This window comes from Aulostomus chinensis, chromosome 17 (genome assembly GCF_037954235.1).
Source record: "Aulostomus chinensis isolate RoL2024-O1b breed Wild chromosome 17, RoL_Achi_v1.0, whole genome shotgun sequence".
Taxonomy (NCBI): Eukaryota; Metazoa; Chordata; class Actinopteri; order Syngnathiformes; family Aulostomidae; genus Aulostomus; species Aulostomus chinensis.
This window is the reverse complement of record NC_141336.1, coordinates 10,529,782-10,545,194: the sequence shown is the minus strand read 5'-3', so window position 1 is coordinate 10,545,194 and position 15,413 is coordinate 10,529,782. Positions and strand designations below refer to the sequence as shown.

The 15,413-nt window shown below is 42.4% G+C and overlaps 1 protein-coding gene across 9 annotated transcripts in view; it reads left to right on the top strand.

Moving 5' to 3' along the window:
• syne1b (spectrin repeat containing, nuclear envelope 1b) overlaps nt 1-15,413 on the top strand; it is a 96,364-nt gene that overhangs the window by 51,554 nt on the left and 29,397 nt on the right. For 8 of the 9 annotated variants that reach the window (XM_086182879.1, XM_086182880.1, XM_086182885.1 and 5 more), the window contains 32 exons: nt 284-448; nt 616-933; nt 1,022-1,177; nt 1,513-1,683; nt 1,823-2,149; nt 2,221-2,373; nt 2,470-2,637; nt 3,394-3,570; nt 4,190-4,336; nt 4,423-4,548; nt 4,664-4,840; nt 5,107-5,372; nt 5,632-7,792; nt 8,402-8,739; nt 8,813-8,957; nt 9,037-9,255; nt 9,343-9,611; nt 9,786-9,951; nt 10,833-10,988; nt 11,139-11,291; nt 11,390-11,572; nt 11,675-11,812; nt 12,028-12,213; nt 12,330-12,452; nt 12,581-12,763; nt 12,905-13,048; nt 13,182-13,370; nt 13,631-13,771; nt 14,009-14,122; nt 14,321-14,482; nt 14,821-15,015; nt 15,098-15,274. In XM_086182879.1, the coding sequence (XP_086039005.1) occupies nt 284-448; nt 616-933; nt 1,022-1,177; nt 1,513-1,683; nt 1,823-2,149; nt 2,221-2,373; nt 2,470-2,637; nt 3,394-3,570; nt 4,190-4,336; nt 4,423-4,548; nt 4,664-4,840; nt 5,107-5,372; nt 5,632-7,792; nt 8,402-8,739; nt 8,813-8,957; nt 9,037-9,255; nt 9,343-9,611; nt 9,786-9,951; nt 10,833-10,988; nt 11,139-11,291; nt 11,390-11,572; nt 11,675-11,812; nt 12,028-12,213; nt 12,330-12,452; nt 12,581-12,763; nt 12,905-13,048; nt 13,182-13,370; nt 13,631-13,771; nt 14,009-14,122; nt 14,321-14,482; nt 14,821-15,015; nt 15,098-15,274 (7,893 nt within the window). The remainder of the gene's footprint in view (nt 1-283; nt 449-615; nt 934-1,021; nt 1,178-1,512; nt 1,684-1,822; nt 2,150-2,220; nt 2,374-2,469; nt 2,638-3,393; nt 3,571-4,189; nt 4,337-4,422; nt 4,549-4,663; nt 4,841-5,106; nt 5,373-5,631; nt 7,793-8,401; nt 8,740-8,812; nt 8,958-9,036; nt 9,256-9,342; nt 9,612-9,785; nt 9,952-10,832; nt 10,989-11,138; nt 11,292-11,389; nt 11,573-11,674; nt 11,813-12,027; nt 12,214-12,329; nt 12,453-12,580; nt 12,764-12,904; nt 13,049-13,181; nt 13,371-13,630; nt 13,772-14,008; nt 14,123-14,320; nt 14,483-14,820; nt 15,016-15,097; nt 15,275-15,413) is intronic. The other variant, XM_086182884.1, reaches the window with a different exon arrangement.

The following is a 15,413-nucleotide window of genomic DNA, read 5'->3' as shown; positions in this document are numbered from 1 at the left end:
AGTCCAAAGACATGCAATTGCGGACGAGGCTGATTGATACTCTAAATTGACCGTAGGTGTGGCTGTGTGTGTGAATGGTTGTCTGTCTATATATGTTGGCCCTGCGATGGACTGGTGACCTGTCCAGGGTGTACCCCGCCTCACACCTGTAGCTGCTGGGATAGGCTGCACACCCCCCTCAACCCTGAATAGGAATAAGCGGAAGAAAATGGATGGATGGAAAATTACAAAACGCTTGACTTCCATGTTTTAACTGTGAATCAATTCTGTTTTGTGTCCTCAGAGGGCAGTAGGCAAAGCAGAGGAACTGGTCAAAGCCCATCAAGATTATCAACGGGGCGTCCAGGCATTTGAGGATTGGCTGGAACAGGAACAGGAGAAGCTAAGCTGCTACACTCAGCTGGAGGGGGATGTTGACATGTTGGAGGAGACCCTCCAGAAGCTGCAGGTCTGTAAATTAGTGTGCCAGTGTTGCTGACAATAAAAGTAACTTGGAACTATTACCGTACTCCTACTAAGCTTTATAGCCTGAAATGCTGTTTCACACATTTAATATACTTCTGTTAGACAAAGATAGAGAGCTGACCATGCTCAGCCTCGTCTTTATGACCACAGGAACTGCAGTTGTACTGCACAGAGGGCCAGGCTTTGCTCAACACCCTACTGGTCAGTCGAGAACTGGTGATTCCCTGGGGATTGCCTCAGATAGAAGACAGAGCGCTGGAGACACTGCAGCAGGAGTGGAGGCTATACCAAGCCAGGTTGACTGATACCAGGGCACAGCTCAATAGTGCTCTGGCCAAACTCAGACAGATGGAGCAGAAGTTCCAGTGTCTCGACAGCTGGCTAAAGGGCATGGAAACCAAAGCACAGCTGCGTAGTCATCGCCGGTCTGATCGAGCCACTAAAGATGCTCAGCTCCAGTTGATAAAGGTTAGGCTGACATGCCGTTGTTATTTGAAATCATTTTTGTACCCATTAAAAACTCCAGTCTGACATAAAAAAATGACCCTTCATCCAGAGCTGGCAAGAGGAGGTGATAGTTTATCAAGAAGAGATGGAGGGCCTCAGTCTCTTGGCTCAGCAGGTTCTGGATGAAACCCATATTAGTAGTCGGATCAGTACCAGAGCTACCCAGATTACAGCACGCTACCACGCCCTGCTTCTGCACTTATTGGTAATTCACTCTTGAACATATTACACACACAAACACATGCACGCAAATATATATATATATTTATATATATTTATATATATTATATATATATATATATATATATATATATATATATATATATATATATATATATACACACACACACACACACACACATACTGTGTGTATATATATATATATATATATATATATATATATATATATATATATATATATATATATATATATATATATATATATATAAAATATGTAATAGATTTATTGCCTGAAAGTATTGAAATTATCCATTTAAATAGCAGATTAACTAGCAGATTTCTTCTTGCCTTTTGTTGCAGGAGACAATCAAACAGCTCCAGGAAGAAGTTTCTTGCATTGAAGAAGCACATTGTGTCTTCAGCAGCTTCTCAGACTGGCTCAGCACAGCTCAGAATAGCCTCAGGACAGTGGCTATTCGTGTTGATGTAGTGGATCGCTTTGCAATGGAGAAAAAGATGAAGAAACTAGAGGTGGATGGCCAACCAAACAGAATACTTAAAGGATTATAACAAACTTTTAGCTCTATTGATCTGTCACTATAGACTAGCATTACTGACAAATTCAATCGAGTATCTGTTAATGAAATATAAATACTTTTATGCTTTTCAGGCTCTACAGGCAGACATGGAGCAGAGTCACACTTACCTGAAGACCATGAGAGAGAAGACAGAGCAAGCCATGGTTTTCCTGGAGGAGCCTGAAGCAGAGCAGATGAAAATGGACGTTGACTGCCAACTGTCCCAACTGGAGGAGTTGACGGCAGCTCTCCGTACAGAGCAAAGCTCACTGGAAAAATGTATCTCTCTCTCGAAAGACTTTATGGACAAATACAAGGCTCAGACTCAATGGGCAATGGAGACCAAGAACCTATTAGCCTCAAGTGTGGAGCCTAAAGCTGAGCTCTACCAGAAGAAGGCTCAACTTGCAAAATACAAGGTAATTAAATTCACATTTTACTCAAACAGAGAAAAAACTATTTTATCTGCAGTGTCTTGTTCCTTTTGTAGACTATCCAACAGACAGTACAGTCCCATGAGTCAGCGGTGAAATGTGTTATTGAGAAAGGAGAAGCCCTGCTTGACACAATTCATGACCCAACAATAAGTGAAAACATGAAAAAACTGCAGGCTGACTACCAAGACCTCTTCTCAATGGCTAAGGTATGGAGCCAGCTGGTCGTGGTTAATGAGTCATATATTAAAGCTGACTTAAATCAAAAACTAAAGCCTTTAGAATGGGTGTATGTTCTGTTTCAGACACAGGTCCAGAACCTTGTGGAGTGGGTCAAGGAGCATGAAGATTACAACTGTGAATTACAGGAGGTTGAAAAATGGCTTTTACAGATGTCCAGTAGGCTCGTCACCTCAGACTCTATGCAGACCAGCAGTATGGAGATGGCCACTCAGCAACTTGCCCGACACAAGGTGATCAAACACACACGAATGAATATGTATTATTTATGTGCATCTGCAGCGTCAACACCTGTGACTAGACACATGTTTGTGTGCCTGTCTGTCTCATTCTCAGAAATGCCAGGGAATTTCTCTAAATTTGCCACAAACTTCCCCTTTGATTCACTGATAAATTGATTCCTTTTTGGGGTTGTGGGTAATGGTCATTGATCTCACAAAACACAAACACTGCACAAAACTTTGCTCAATCCTATGAGGATTGCAACTGAGGGGGTGTTTCTAGTTGGTTGTCTTGCAGTTTAATATTACAGTTTATAAAAATATTTTGGTTAAAGTGATTACTTTCATTGGCAGCACAGTGGTGCAGTGGTTAGCACTGTCGCCTCACAGCAAAAAGGTTCTTGGTTAGAGTCCCAGCTTGGGCACGGGATCTTTCTGTGTGGAGTCTGCATGTTCTCCCTGTGCCTGCGTGGGTTCTCTCTGGGTACTCTTGCTTCCTCCCACAGTCCAAAGACATGCAAATGGGGACTAGGCTACTTTAAATTGACTGTAGGTGTGACTGTGAGTGTGAATGTTTGTCTGTCTATATGTGTTGGCCCTGTGATGGATTGGCGACCCGTCCAGGGTGAACCCCGCCCTTGCCCGAAAGCCGCTGGGATAGGCTCCAGCCCCCTCATGAACCTTAACAGGATAAGCAGAAGAAAATTACTTTCACTGAATGTTACTCTTCCCAGTCTGTATTTATAATTTGGCCTTTATTTCCTCCAGGCAATTATGGAGGAGATTGCCAGTTTTGAGGAACGTCTCACAAGTTTGAAGCAGAAAGGTGAAGATCTTGTTGCCAGTTGTACAGACCAAGTCCAAGCTAAGATCAGTCAGCAAGTCCAAGCTCATCAGCAGGGAGCTAGAGACAGCTACTCTGCCATCTGCAGTACTACTCAACGTGTAAGTGATATAAGATTTTAAACAAATTTTTATTGAGCTTGTCAAAAGCTGTGCTGTGGCATTTGTTGACGAAAATACAACATACATTCCAAACAGCTCTGCAGGAGAGTGGATTTTTGCTATCAGATAATTTTCAGGAAACATGATTGTTTATTTCATTTCAGTCAGAAGGGACCACTCTCTTACCAGACATTGCAATGAACTCCAGTAGAATGGCTTAGTTCGGTGCGCTGCTTTAACCAACCAGCAGTGTGATCATAATGAACAGGAGACTTAACCACCAATCAAGCCAGCAGCAGAAATGATTTTGAGAGCATTATGTTAAAATGAATAGACTAGGAGTATACAAATAAAACTATAAAAAAATAGTGCAAACTAAGGCACCCTAGGTGCGATAACTGCACATACTACATGCAGTGTGGGTTTCTGGAGCGAAATTATCTGAAAGCAAAATGAAGAGCGGTTATACTAATTAAATATTTTAGTATGAAACAGTGCTTTATAACTGTGGATTGGAGGTGATTAGCTGATGCCAGGGGACTACTATACCTTGTCTAAACAAACTTTTACACTTGATATAGTTACATTGTTTAAGGCATTTGTGCTTTTTGTTCCACAGGTTTACCAAAGTCTGGACCGGGAGCTGCAGAAACATGTTAGCCACCAGGACACACTCCAGCAGTGTCAAACCTGGCTCTCCACAGTTCAGGAGGAGCTGCAACTCAATGACCAAGGACCATCTGGTCTGCAAGAGGCACTGAAACAGGTAACTGAATCACTAGTTATCAATGACCTATTAATCTGTCTTATTTTCTGTATACTGATCATTTCATAATTCATTACTTAACACAGGTGAAGCACTACAGGGCCCTTCAGGAGCAGGCCAGCACTTACCTGGACCTGGTTTGTTCTGTATGTGACCTTTCGGATGATGCTGTAAGAGTGACAGCTGCTGAGGTCCAGCGGTTGAAACTCACGGTTAGTAATTTATTACCATCTTTTCCATTGAAAGACATGAAATTTAAAGGAAAATTGAATTTACTGAATCATTCCGCAAATGTTTACATTAGAGAGCAAAAATGTGTTTTTATAGATAGAGGAAAGGATGTCAAGTGCTCAGGGGCTTTCAGAGGGATGGAGGGAGATCAAGGAACAGAAGCAAGACCTGGCCAGCTTGTTCCAGGATATGGAACAGCAGCTCCTGAGTCTTACCCGAAGACCTGCTGAGTTAGAGACCAAGATAGCTCAAAACATGCTTACACAAGCGGAGGTAGGTAACACCTTCACAGAGAAGCACATACATTGCGAATCAAATTTTTAAAAAATTAAAAACAATGAATTATTTATTTATTTGTGCTCTTTATTAAAACCATTCAGGAAAGTCTTCCAAAGCATAATTCTAATGGAAACTTGTTATTTTTATGTATAATTTAACACTTTGATCAAAATATATGAGTAATGTTTTCCATTAAGAGAGATATGTTTTGTGTTTGGATGTATTCACAGTTGTCATGCAGTATATTGCTTGTCATACAGGAATGCTGCCAGCAACTGCAGTCAAAACAGAGTATCCTTACAAAGATGACAGAGAAAGTGAGCAGATTGACTCAGGGCCAGGACTCTCCGGAGCATGCAGAGCTTGACCAGCTGAGCCATTCCTGGCTTGAGCTCTGTCACCATGCCAGCAAGCTGCAGAGCCAGAGGGCAGATGATCTGCAGAGGTCTAGAGAGTACCATGATTGTATCACTGCAGTGGAAGCACTGTTCGAACAGGTGTCCAAAGAGTGGGACACTCTGGCCAGGTGTGTTTTATATCAAGTAACATTACGTCTAGCCACTTTTATATTCTAGTAGTCTCCCTAAACTGCAAAATACCAAAAATATGTCAGTTTCACAACATAACATATAAACTGTTCTGAATAGATCATTTTAATTATTTGAAATTTATATGTCTGTGTAAAGTGTAAATTTCTGTGAATGACTGTTTTACTGTATAAATTAGATAAATTGTTTAATTTGTATTTGTGTTCTTTTCCCTTATTATTTATTTTTGTGACACAGAACTGATGCTGAAAGTTCATCTCAGCATTTGGAGGCATTACGGAAACTTGCAGTAACACTAGACGAACAAAAAGGTGCACTTGAGGAACTAAAGGACCAGAAGCAGAAAGTCATCCAGCACTTGAACTTGGATGACAAGGAGCTGGTTAAAGAGCAAATAAGTCACTTTGAGCAACGATGGTCTCAGATGCAGAATCTAATTGAGAGGAAGATCCAGGACTCAGTGGTGACCCTGGAAGATATGAGCCAAGTGGAGGCCCGTCTTAGAGAGGCACGGGATTGGGCAGAGGAGCAGCAGCCCGCCCTCTCTGAAGCCATGAAAATGAGTCCTCCTCCAGAGCTGGCACAGAGCTTCCTGTTTGACCACTTGAGCATCTGCAGTGAGTTGGAGGCTAAGCAGCTACTGCTGGCCCAGGCCATGGCTGATGCTGACAGGGTTCTGGCCCGCCTTGGGCTAAGTGAAAGGCAGCGTTTGCAGCAGCTGATTGCTGACACTCAATCTGAGGTGGAATCTCTGAGTGTAAAAGTGGTTCAGCGTAGAAAACACCTCAGCAAGGCTTTCACTGAGAGGACTCAGTTCCTGATGGCTGTGAGCCAATCCATTTCCTGGGTCCAGCAGAATGAAAAGAAGGCACAAGCTGAAGAATACATCGCTTTGTTGCCTGATGACCTTTCCAAGCAGGTCAGAACATGTAGGAACATCCAAAGCAGCTTGAAAGCCTATCAAAGCGAGCTGACGTCCCTTTGGTCTCAGGGTAGAGACCTAATGAGGGATGCTAATGAGGAGGAGAGGAATGAGATTCTCACAAAGTTGCAGGAGCTGCAAAACATCTTTGATAAAACATTACATAGGTGTGGCCAGAAACTTCAAGAGCTTGAAAAAGTACTTGTTTCCAGAAAGTATTTCAAGAATGATCTTGAAAAAATATGCCAATGGATAAAACAAGCTGACATAATCACCTTCCCTGAAATTAATCTAATGGTAGGAGATGCTGAATTAGAGGTGCAGCTATTCAAATATCAACAGATAGTTGAGCAGGCAATTGAATATGAGAACCTTCTCCTAATTGTCCAAAGAGCAGGCCAGGAAATTCTGCCAACTCTCAATGAAGTAGACCACTGCTATTTGGATGAGAAACTCAACACCCTCCCCCAGCAGTATAACAATATATTAGTATTAGCCAAAGAGAAACAAGAGAAAATCCAGCAGGCCATTCTCACAAGAAATGAATACACCTCATTTATTGATGTTACTCACAAAGCACTGAAAGAGCTGGAAGAACAGTTCAACAATCTGGGAACACAGCCTGTAGGTTTACAAACAGAAGAGGTTGTCAGTTTGCAAAGTGATTATAAAGCAATCCAAGCAGATCTGGGCAGTCTGGGTCTGGCTGTGAGCGAACTGAACCAGAAGAAAGAAGGATTTCGCAGCACTGGTCAACCATGGTGCCCAGAGGAAATGACCCAACTTGTCAGCCTGTACAATGGCCTAAAAAGGTTGGTTGAACAGAAAGTAGAGCATCTGGATGAAACCCTGGAGTCATTTGAGGATCACAAGGCAATGGCCATGCAGGTTGATTCTGAGCTAAAGGCCACAAAAGAGCAGTTGGTGAAGGTAAATGCAGAAACGCAGTCAGCTGAGGAGCGTTTGAAGAACTACCATGCCCTAGCAGGCAGTCTCCAGAGTGCTAACTCTCACTTGTCGAGGCTCATGGAGCAGATGGATACCCTTGCCCCTCGTGTGGACCAAGCAGCCCATGATGCCTCCAAGGAGCAGGTGGTTCTGTGGCAAGACGAGCTGCGATCCTTGCAGGCCGCTGTAGGCGATCTGATTGAAGAGTGCGAGAACAGGTTCATTCAGAGTAAAGATTTTGAAACAGAGATGAAGAGGACTCTGGACTGGCTACAACAGGTCTGGGATGAACTGGGCTGTGCCGTTATCGTGGATGTGAGGGTTGAGAAGGTGCAGGAGGAGATCCGCAAGCAGCAAATAATGCAAGAGGAAGTTCAGTCTAGACTTAGGATAGTCGCTGCTCTCAGTAGCAGGGAGAAGCAGAAGTATGTAAGTGCCAATGAGCTTGTCCCAACTCACGTGGACACAAGCCTTGAAGAAATGGCCAAGATGCAGGCTGATGTTCAAAAAGCTCTGAGCTCAAAACAGGTAATGGATTATTATACCCTTTTAGTGACTAATGTAATGTGTTGTAATTGCTTTAAAGGTTTACTTTAGATTATAGGGTCTGAGCCTGAGTCATTGAAATGCAAGGAATTATCACTCTTGTCTTACTTACTATTCAGTCACATTTTCAGTGCCTTAGCATGTTCAAAAATTGTGAAATATTATAGTGCAGAGCTATGCAAAAATGTCTCAACAGTGATATTGTATGCCTCTGCGAAGTGTCTGTTATTAGTAGTGTCTTGCCTTTGACTGGACCACCTTGACCTTTGACTTAACCAACAAAATCTTAAATATAAGTTACAGTTAACATTTGTGCAAAATTTGTAGCGATGCAGAAATAGCTAAATCGGTTTTATCAGCTGATTTTGACATGTAGAAAGCATAGCAGTCATTTCTCAGTCAGTTTTGAAACAGTTCAAGTAATTTTGGTCCTTATTTTGACTCAAAGCATAAAGAATTAACACAGGACCCAGTCCCAGTTTTCCTTGAACTAAATCATCAGACTGCTTGTTTCATGCCTAAATTATGTATTTTACACCTTAATATATGACACTAACAATGCTTTATCTTTATTTTCCCTTTGACGTAAAGATCACTCTAGAGGAAGCTCTGGTGTTGTGCCAGAAGTATCACTTCAGGATGCAGTCAGCCTGTGAATGGCTCGAAGATGCCGTATCCTTCCTGCAGCAAGCTAGCTTAGGTGTGGATGTGGAGAACTATGAAGAGTGTCTACGACAGCAGGGAGACATCATGGCCACAGAGCAGGAGTTCCTCATCCACCTGGAGGAGTTGGAGGTCCTGCTGCCACAGCTGGAGAACCTGGTCAATGCAACAGCGAAAGAGCAGCTCAGAGTGAGCGTGGAGTCGGCAGAGCAGAGAGGCATAGAGGTCAGAGATCAGCTCCAGTGTCACCAAGATGTCCTGCACAGGTAATGAAAGTCAAACAACAGTAGTTCATGCAAAATTGTGCTGCGTTTTTCAAATGTTTCCTGTTTTTCCTAGCTGTGTGGCTCAGTGGAACTCCTACCAGGAGGCAAGGCAAACTGTCATTGAGCTAATGAATGAAGCTGAAAAGAAGCTAACTGAATTTTCAACGGCAAAGGCAGCCACGAGCCAAGAGGCTGAAGACAAGTTATGCAGTCATCGGGTATGAAAAATCAGTCATTTTACCCGTGGTGCCTCATGAATATCAAAAATTTATTTAATTATCTTATCTTACTTCTTAGTCCCTTGTGTCACTGGTGAATGGCTTCCAAGAGAAGCTGAGTGGTTTAGAGGAGCAAGCTGCCCAGCTGGAGATGGTGGGCAGTGATGCAAGCAAGGCCACCATCAGCCGCTCCATGACCACTGTGTGGCAGCGCTGGACAAGGCTTCGCAGTGTTGCACGTGGGCAGGAGAGAGTACTAGAGGACACAGCACAGGAATGGAGAACTTTCAGAGAGAAGGTACTCTACCAGGAATATACATAGCTCATAATGTTTGATAATTAGCTTTGTCTTAGAAGTTTAATACTCATGTTTATCATTTTAAAGATGGTGAAGGTTCGAGCAGTCTCAGATGAGCTCCAGAGTCGTGTCCCTGACAGTGCAGTAGAGAAGGCCCCCAAAGCCACTTTACAGTCTCTGTTGGATCAGCATGACTTGCTGAGCCAAGACCTGGAGAGAGAGCTGTCGTCCCTCACACTGCTGCGTCAGTATGCCCTCAGTCTGCTGCATGATGTAGAAGTACCTTCACCGACCAGTGACCAGGACGAGCTGCCTAGCCTGAAGGAGATCAGAGCCGTACAAGACCAAATGGAAAGGTAGTGAGAGCTGCTGTATTCAAATGAAAGCCAGTTACTAGAATGATTCCAATGGACCTGGTATGGAATGATAGATGGAATAAAGTAATTTCTCTAAAATACTCTGCCTATCTACAAGTGAGTATTTTTTGCTGTTTTGAATCTGAGTATAATCATTGTTCTGTTTGCCGTCAGCCTCCTTACACAGTCCAGGACCAAGCGAGCTCAGGCGGCTCAGGAACTGAGAGACAGAGAGGAAGTGGAGAGAGAATTAAGCGTTGTGAAAACCTGGATCCAGGAGACCAGAGAGCTTCTTCTCAACCCCACCCCAGACATAGACTCACTTCTCCAAGAACTTGAGGTATACTTGCTGTCTCAGAAGAGAGAAATATTTTTCATATCCTAAAACACCAAGATGACTTGGACTGGACCCAAATGTTTTCTGGGACACAAAATTGTCAATAAGTATATTTAGATACAAAAGTTACCCCCCCCCCCCCCAAGAAAAACAAAAAGCACTATCAAAGGTTTATTTACAAAAACAAGGGTAGACTGAGTAACTGAAAAACAATGCACTGAAGCCCCGGTACTGTAAATTAGCCTTTATAAAAATTTGACCATGCCTTGTTCTGGCGTAGCTCGGACCAGTAATTGAACCACTGGTTAGGCCTTGTAAATCCATATTGGAAGAGCAACAGCTAATGAGATACTCATTCAGCTGACTTCACTAAAGGTGTCATTTTATTTTTACACAGATAAACAATGAGAAACTGTTGTTACATACAGACAGTTTATTAGCTACACTTAGGATATGTTATATCTCTTGGCCCCTTTCCAAACCCTCCAGACAAATAGCTTGAATTCAGAAAGGTGTATAAATAAAATACTAACAAAAAGCCTATGTAACACATTTCTTGCAACCATAAATCTTTTGTTTAATTGGTACAAAATCACTAATGACATAGTTAGATATTTCAATGACGTAGCAAAATTTGCATTTATGGTGCTAGCCAAAAGAAGGTGTTACTAGTTGACTATGACAGCAAAGTGTGACTTCAGTATGTAATAAACCATTTGAATGTCATTTATAATGGTAAGAATTTGCTTGTTAACATGAATGATTACAGTATTAAATACAAAATGCTCTAAATTATTGAATTTACATTGTAAATGTAAAACAAGGGATATTAATATAAATTTTGATTTTTATAGCTGATATAGTTTTCTATTTATCACATACAGGTTGTACATGGAGATGTGATCACTTATCGTCAGAATGTGGATAAATTAGCAGAGCAGCAGCAAAGCAAGTACCTGGATCTCTACACTATACTGCCCTCTGAAATCTCTATGCAGCTAGCTGAGGTCTCACTGGCTCTGGGTGCTATTGAAGATCAGGTACTCTATTTTTTAATAAGCTTAACTGTAAATAGCACCTTAATGTGCCACTTCATATTCTATGATAATGAAATTGTTACTCTATATGCAAGGGAATACCTTATTCTTAATTTAGTACTGGGACGTCTGTTACTATTCTCACTGTTTTAGGTTCTATCAAAGGAGCGAGAAATACAGCGAACCAGAGAAATTAAAGAGAACTTCAGTTCCAGAATCCATGACATCTCTGAGAAACTCAAAGCAATTTCTGCTAAATTCAAGGAAAAATCACCCGAAGTTGATCATGCCAAAGAGGAGGTCAAGGTGGATACTCTACTTTTGCATCAATGCTTTACTGTAATATAGAATTTGTGGGTTGTTGGCAGGACATGATATTACACGTGTGATGTTTCATTGTTCAGAGTCTGGCGGAGGACTTGGACAGCTGTGGTCACACTCTCTCAGAACTGGACACTGCTGTTCAGGAGTTTGGGCGCAGAAACCCCCTACTGGCCAAACAGCTAAGTGACGCCATCAGCAAGTTATCAGAGATGCATCACCACATAACCCGGCTGGCAGACTGCAGGAACAACTGGCTTAAAAAGGTTTGTGTCTTAGGTCTCATGCAGTGGTATTTAATGGTATGGCATGTTTATGTTGGTTGATTGACAGTAAAATATATTCTCTCTCTTATCTTGGCTCCTCAGGCTGTCTGCTATCTAGATGAGTATAATGAGATGCTGGACTTCATTGTGAGGTGGTCAGAGAAAGCCAAAAGCCTAGTGAGGGCAAACATCATTTGGAACTCCTCTGTTCACCTACAAGAGCAGATCCGCTTGTACCAGGTGGGTTGTACATGTTTAAAAAAGTAAATGAGCTCTCTCCCCCTCTCTATGTTCCTTTGATAATGGAAGTTATAAACTTAAACCAGTGATGCACAACATGAACTGGATTCAGGCCTATTTATTTACTGTACATTTTGGCACATTGGAACTCCTCAGCTTGGAATCTTCTAGGATGGTCAGATGCTTTGTATTGACTGCTTTTGTTTTATCCCCAGGCTGTTCTGCGTGAGTCTCGGGAACTCCATGGAGACCTGGAGTCAATGGCAGAGAAAGTGGAGCTCCTGTCTGAGGTGCTGCAGGTTGAGTCTATGAGCCAACAGGTGTGTGAACTCAGTCGGCACACTGAGGAGCTCCAGCAAAGCATCAAGACACGCCTGCAGAGCTTGGAGGACGCAGATAAGGTGCCAGAAACAATGACATCTTTCTCACAATTGTTTGTACAGTAACTCAAATGACTACTTAATCGTGGATACTTTGCGATGGATGAATAAATATATCCTGTGTGTTCTGTCCTCAGAGTATGGAAGCCCTGGAATATGAGGTCAAGGCCCTACATGTTGCCCTGGAGCAGGTCCAAGCCACCTTGACCTCACCAGAGCTTGCCCGCCAGAGCCTTAAAGAACAGCTGGCTCAGAGACAGGTAAGAGCATAACATTAAAATCCATGAGGATTATGATTTATCATAAAGCACACTGACTGCTTACTTTGCACATTGCAGTTGCAGCCCATTAATATTTCATGCTATGTATACTTCTGCTGTTTTTATAGCGTTTGTTGGCAGATATGGAGAGCTTCAAGCAGCAGGTGCAGGCAGTGCAGCTGTGTCAGAGTGCTTTGCGAGTCCCAGAGGAGGTGATGCCCAACCTTGCTATTTGTCGCACAGCTCTGCGTCTGCAGCAGGAAGCCAGTCAGTTGCAGCATGTGGCCATTCAGCAATGCAACATCCTACAGGTACAGTGGGGTGCGCTATTACTGTTAGGACAGTAACACTGTAGAATTTTTATGCCATGCAGAATTACATGATTAATGCTTTTGTCCAAAACATTTGTATTTGTTTGAACTGGCCATCCAACTGTTCTAAAACATACACAGGAAGCAGTGGTGCAGTATGAGCAGTATGAACAAGAAGTGAGAGACCTGCAGGGGTTGATAGAGGAAGCTCACCATGTCATCCAGGACCGCCCAATCACCACGAGCAACATTCAGGAGCTGCAGGCCCAGATCCTTCACCATGAAGTAAATCACATTAATTATTCATTAGACAGTTCTGTATCACCATATATTATCTACCGAGATATACATGATGATTCTCTTTCTCTGTGTCCTCATTGCTACATAAAATAAGCTGGAAATGTTCTGTTTTGAACAGGAACTGGCCCAAAAGATCAAAGGTTACCAAGAGCAGATTGCCTCGTTAAACTCAAAATGCAAGATGCTTGCAGTGAAGGCCAAGCACGCCACCATGCTGCTGACTGTTAGTGATGTGGAGGGGCTGCCTGAGGTGCTGCAGGAAGTGGAAGGAGAGAAATCTAAGAAATCATCAGCACAAGCTGTGATGGTAAGATAACAAAATAAACCAAAAAAGATGCTCATGCAGCAAAAGCTTTTTGTTGTTTTCTGGTAATGACCTGTCCTAATCTTAACTCATACACTGCTAATTCTGACTTTTGCTCTTTTGAGTTTTAATTCCTTTAATTTTACTAATTAAGCTTTGTTGGGCTGCTCTCTATAACGAACTAAAAAACAAATTATGACTAATTACCCCAATCCACCCTGCATGTCTACTCTTCTGTTAATGTTTCCTGCATGGCGTGTTAGATGACTGCTGGTCGCTGTCACACCCTCCTGTCTCCTGTAACTGAGGAGTCTGGGGAGGAGGGCACTAACAGCGAGGTATCCTCCCCTCCTGTCTGTCGCTCTCCTTCTCCCATCACTCATACTGAAACCAGTGTATCCAAGGTATCTGTCCTCTCTCATACTTGTTAAATTTGTTGTTGCTTTCCCATTTTTAGTAATCTTTTATTTGTGCTTGATAACTAATAACTGAAGATAAAAACAAACAGGGAAGAGTAAGAATGCAGATTTGTTTGACTCTTGTTTCACCAGCAGACTTACAACTGGCCTATAGAATTATTTGTGTGTCTAATTAACTTGCAATAACTACGAATGATGTTTTGTTTTGTTTTGTTTTTTTAGGTTGGACAGGGAACACTTAAAAGAGCTGCAGTGCAAGAATTATATGACCCAACCTTTGACTCGGTAGCCAACTTAGATGACTTGCAGCGCTCATGGGAGACATTAAAGAATGTGGTACGTGAACTGTTTTCCTTATAATACGCAACTTTGTCAATGTAGTGCAAGTCATACTGAATTATATGTAATTCAGAAGAAACTACATTTCATGTTTTTATGATCTACAAGTAGAAAGAACTATCAGTTAACAATAAAGATAAAGTGAAATAAAGCCCAAGTTGTCAGTGTTCAGGATTAACATTTTCTCTCTCACAGATCAGCGAGAAGCAGAGATCTCTATATGAAGCTCTGGAGAAACAAAAGCATTACCAGGGTTCTCTCCAGTCAATCTCTTCTAAAATGGAGGCTCTGGAGGCCAAACTAAGTGAGCCTCTAGAAGCAGACAAAAGCCCTGATAGTCACATGAAAAACCATGAGGTGAGTCTTATATTTTACTATAAAGGCCTCGAATTGCACTGACATGAAAAATCATAATGATGGCATACACTCTGATTATCTTTAAATATAATCAAATTGTATTAAAGAAAATAAATAATCCATCCATCCATTTTCTTCCGCTTATCCTGTTAAGGGTCACGGGGGGGGGGGGCTCATGGTGGAGTAAGTTGGATGGCAGAGGGGGATCTGAGAGTACATGAGGGCATGTTGATGCGGTGTTCAGAGAGATAAGGGGTTGCTGGGCTATGGTGTGCATTCAAGTTGAGGACCAGAATCTTACAGTAAATATTATACAGCTGTACCACTATTCTCTGCAGGGTCTGATACAAGAGATTCAGAGTGTCCAGGGGGAAATAAACAGGCTGCAGACAAGTTTCACGGAGGATCTAGCCTACGACGCTGCTGATTCAGACATGGCCGACCAGCTGGCCATGCAGTCTTCCCTTGCTGTCTTGGCTGAGAGGATGGCCACCATTCATATGAAGGCCTCTGGGAAACAGCAGTTGTTGGAGGTATGAAAATATGAATTTAAAATGCACTGCACAAAATGCATGCATTCATGTCGTTAGTGAAACGTGGATTTTTCTTCCTCAGGAGCGCGTTATTGACCGTTTGGAGGGCCAACGTCAAGAACTGGCTATACAGCGTTATCAAACCCAGGCGGAGGAACTGGACCAGTGGTTGGCCCGTATGCGCCTTGCTGCCACTTCCATCCTTGAACTGAGACCTGCAGAGGAAACTGATGTTGAGGACCAGCTGGCTGAATGTCAGGTAAGAGCCCCAAATGCTGTCCAGATAGGGAAAGTCATGTAAACACACTCATTTAAGCTATCACTTATATATAACAATAATGATAATGAATTAATGATTCTAAATGTGTCCCAGCACATTGTCAGGAATGATACATGCT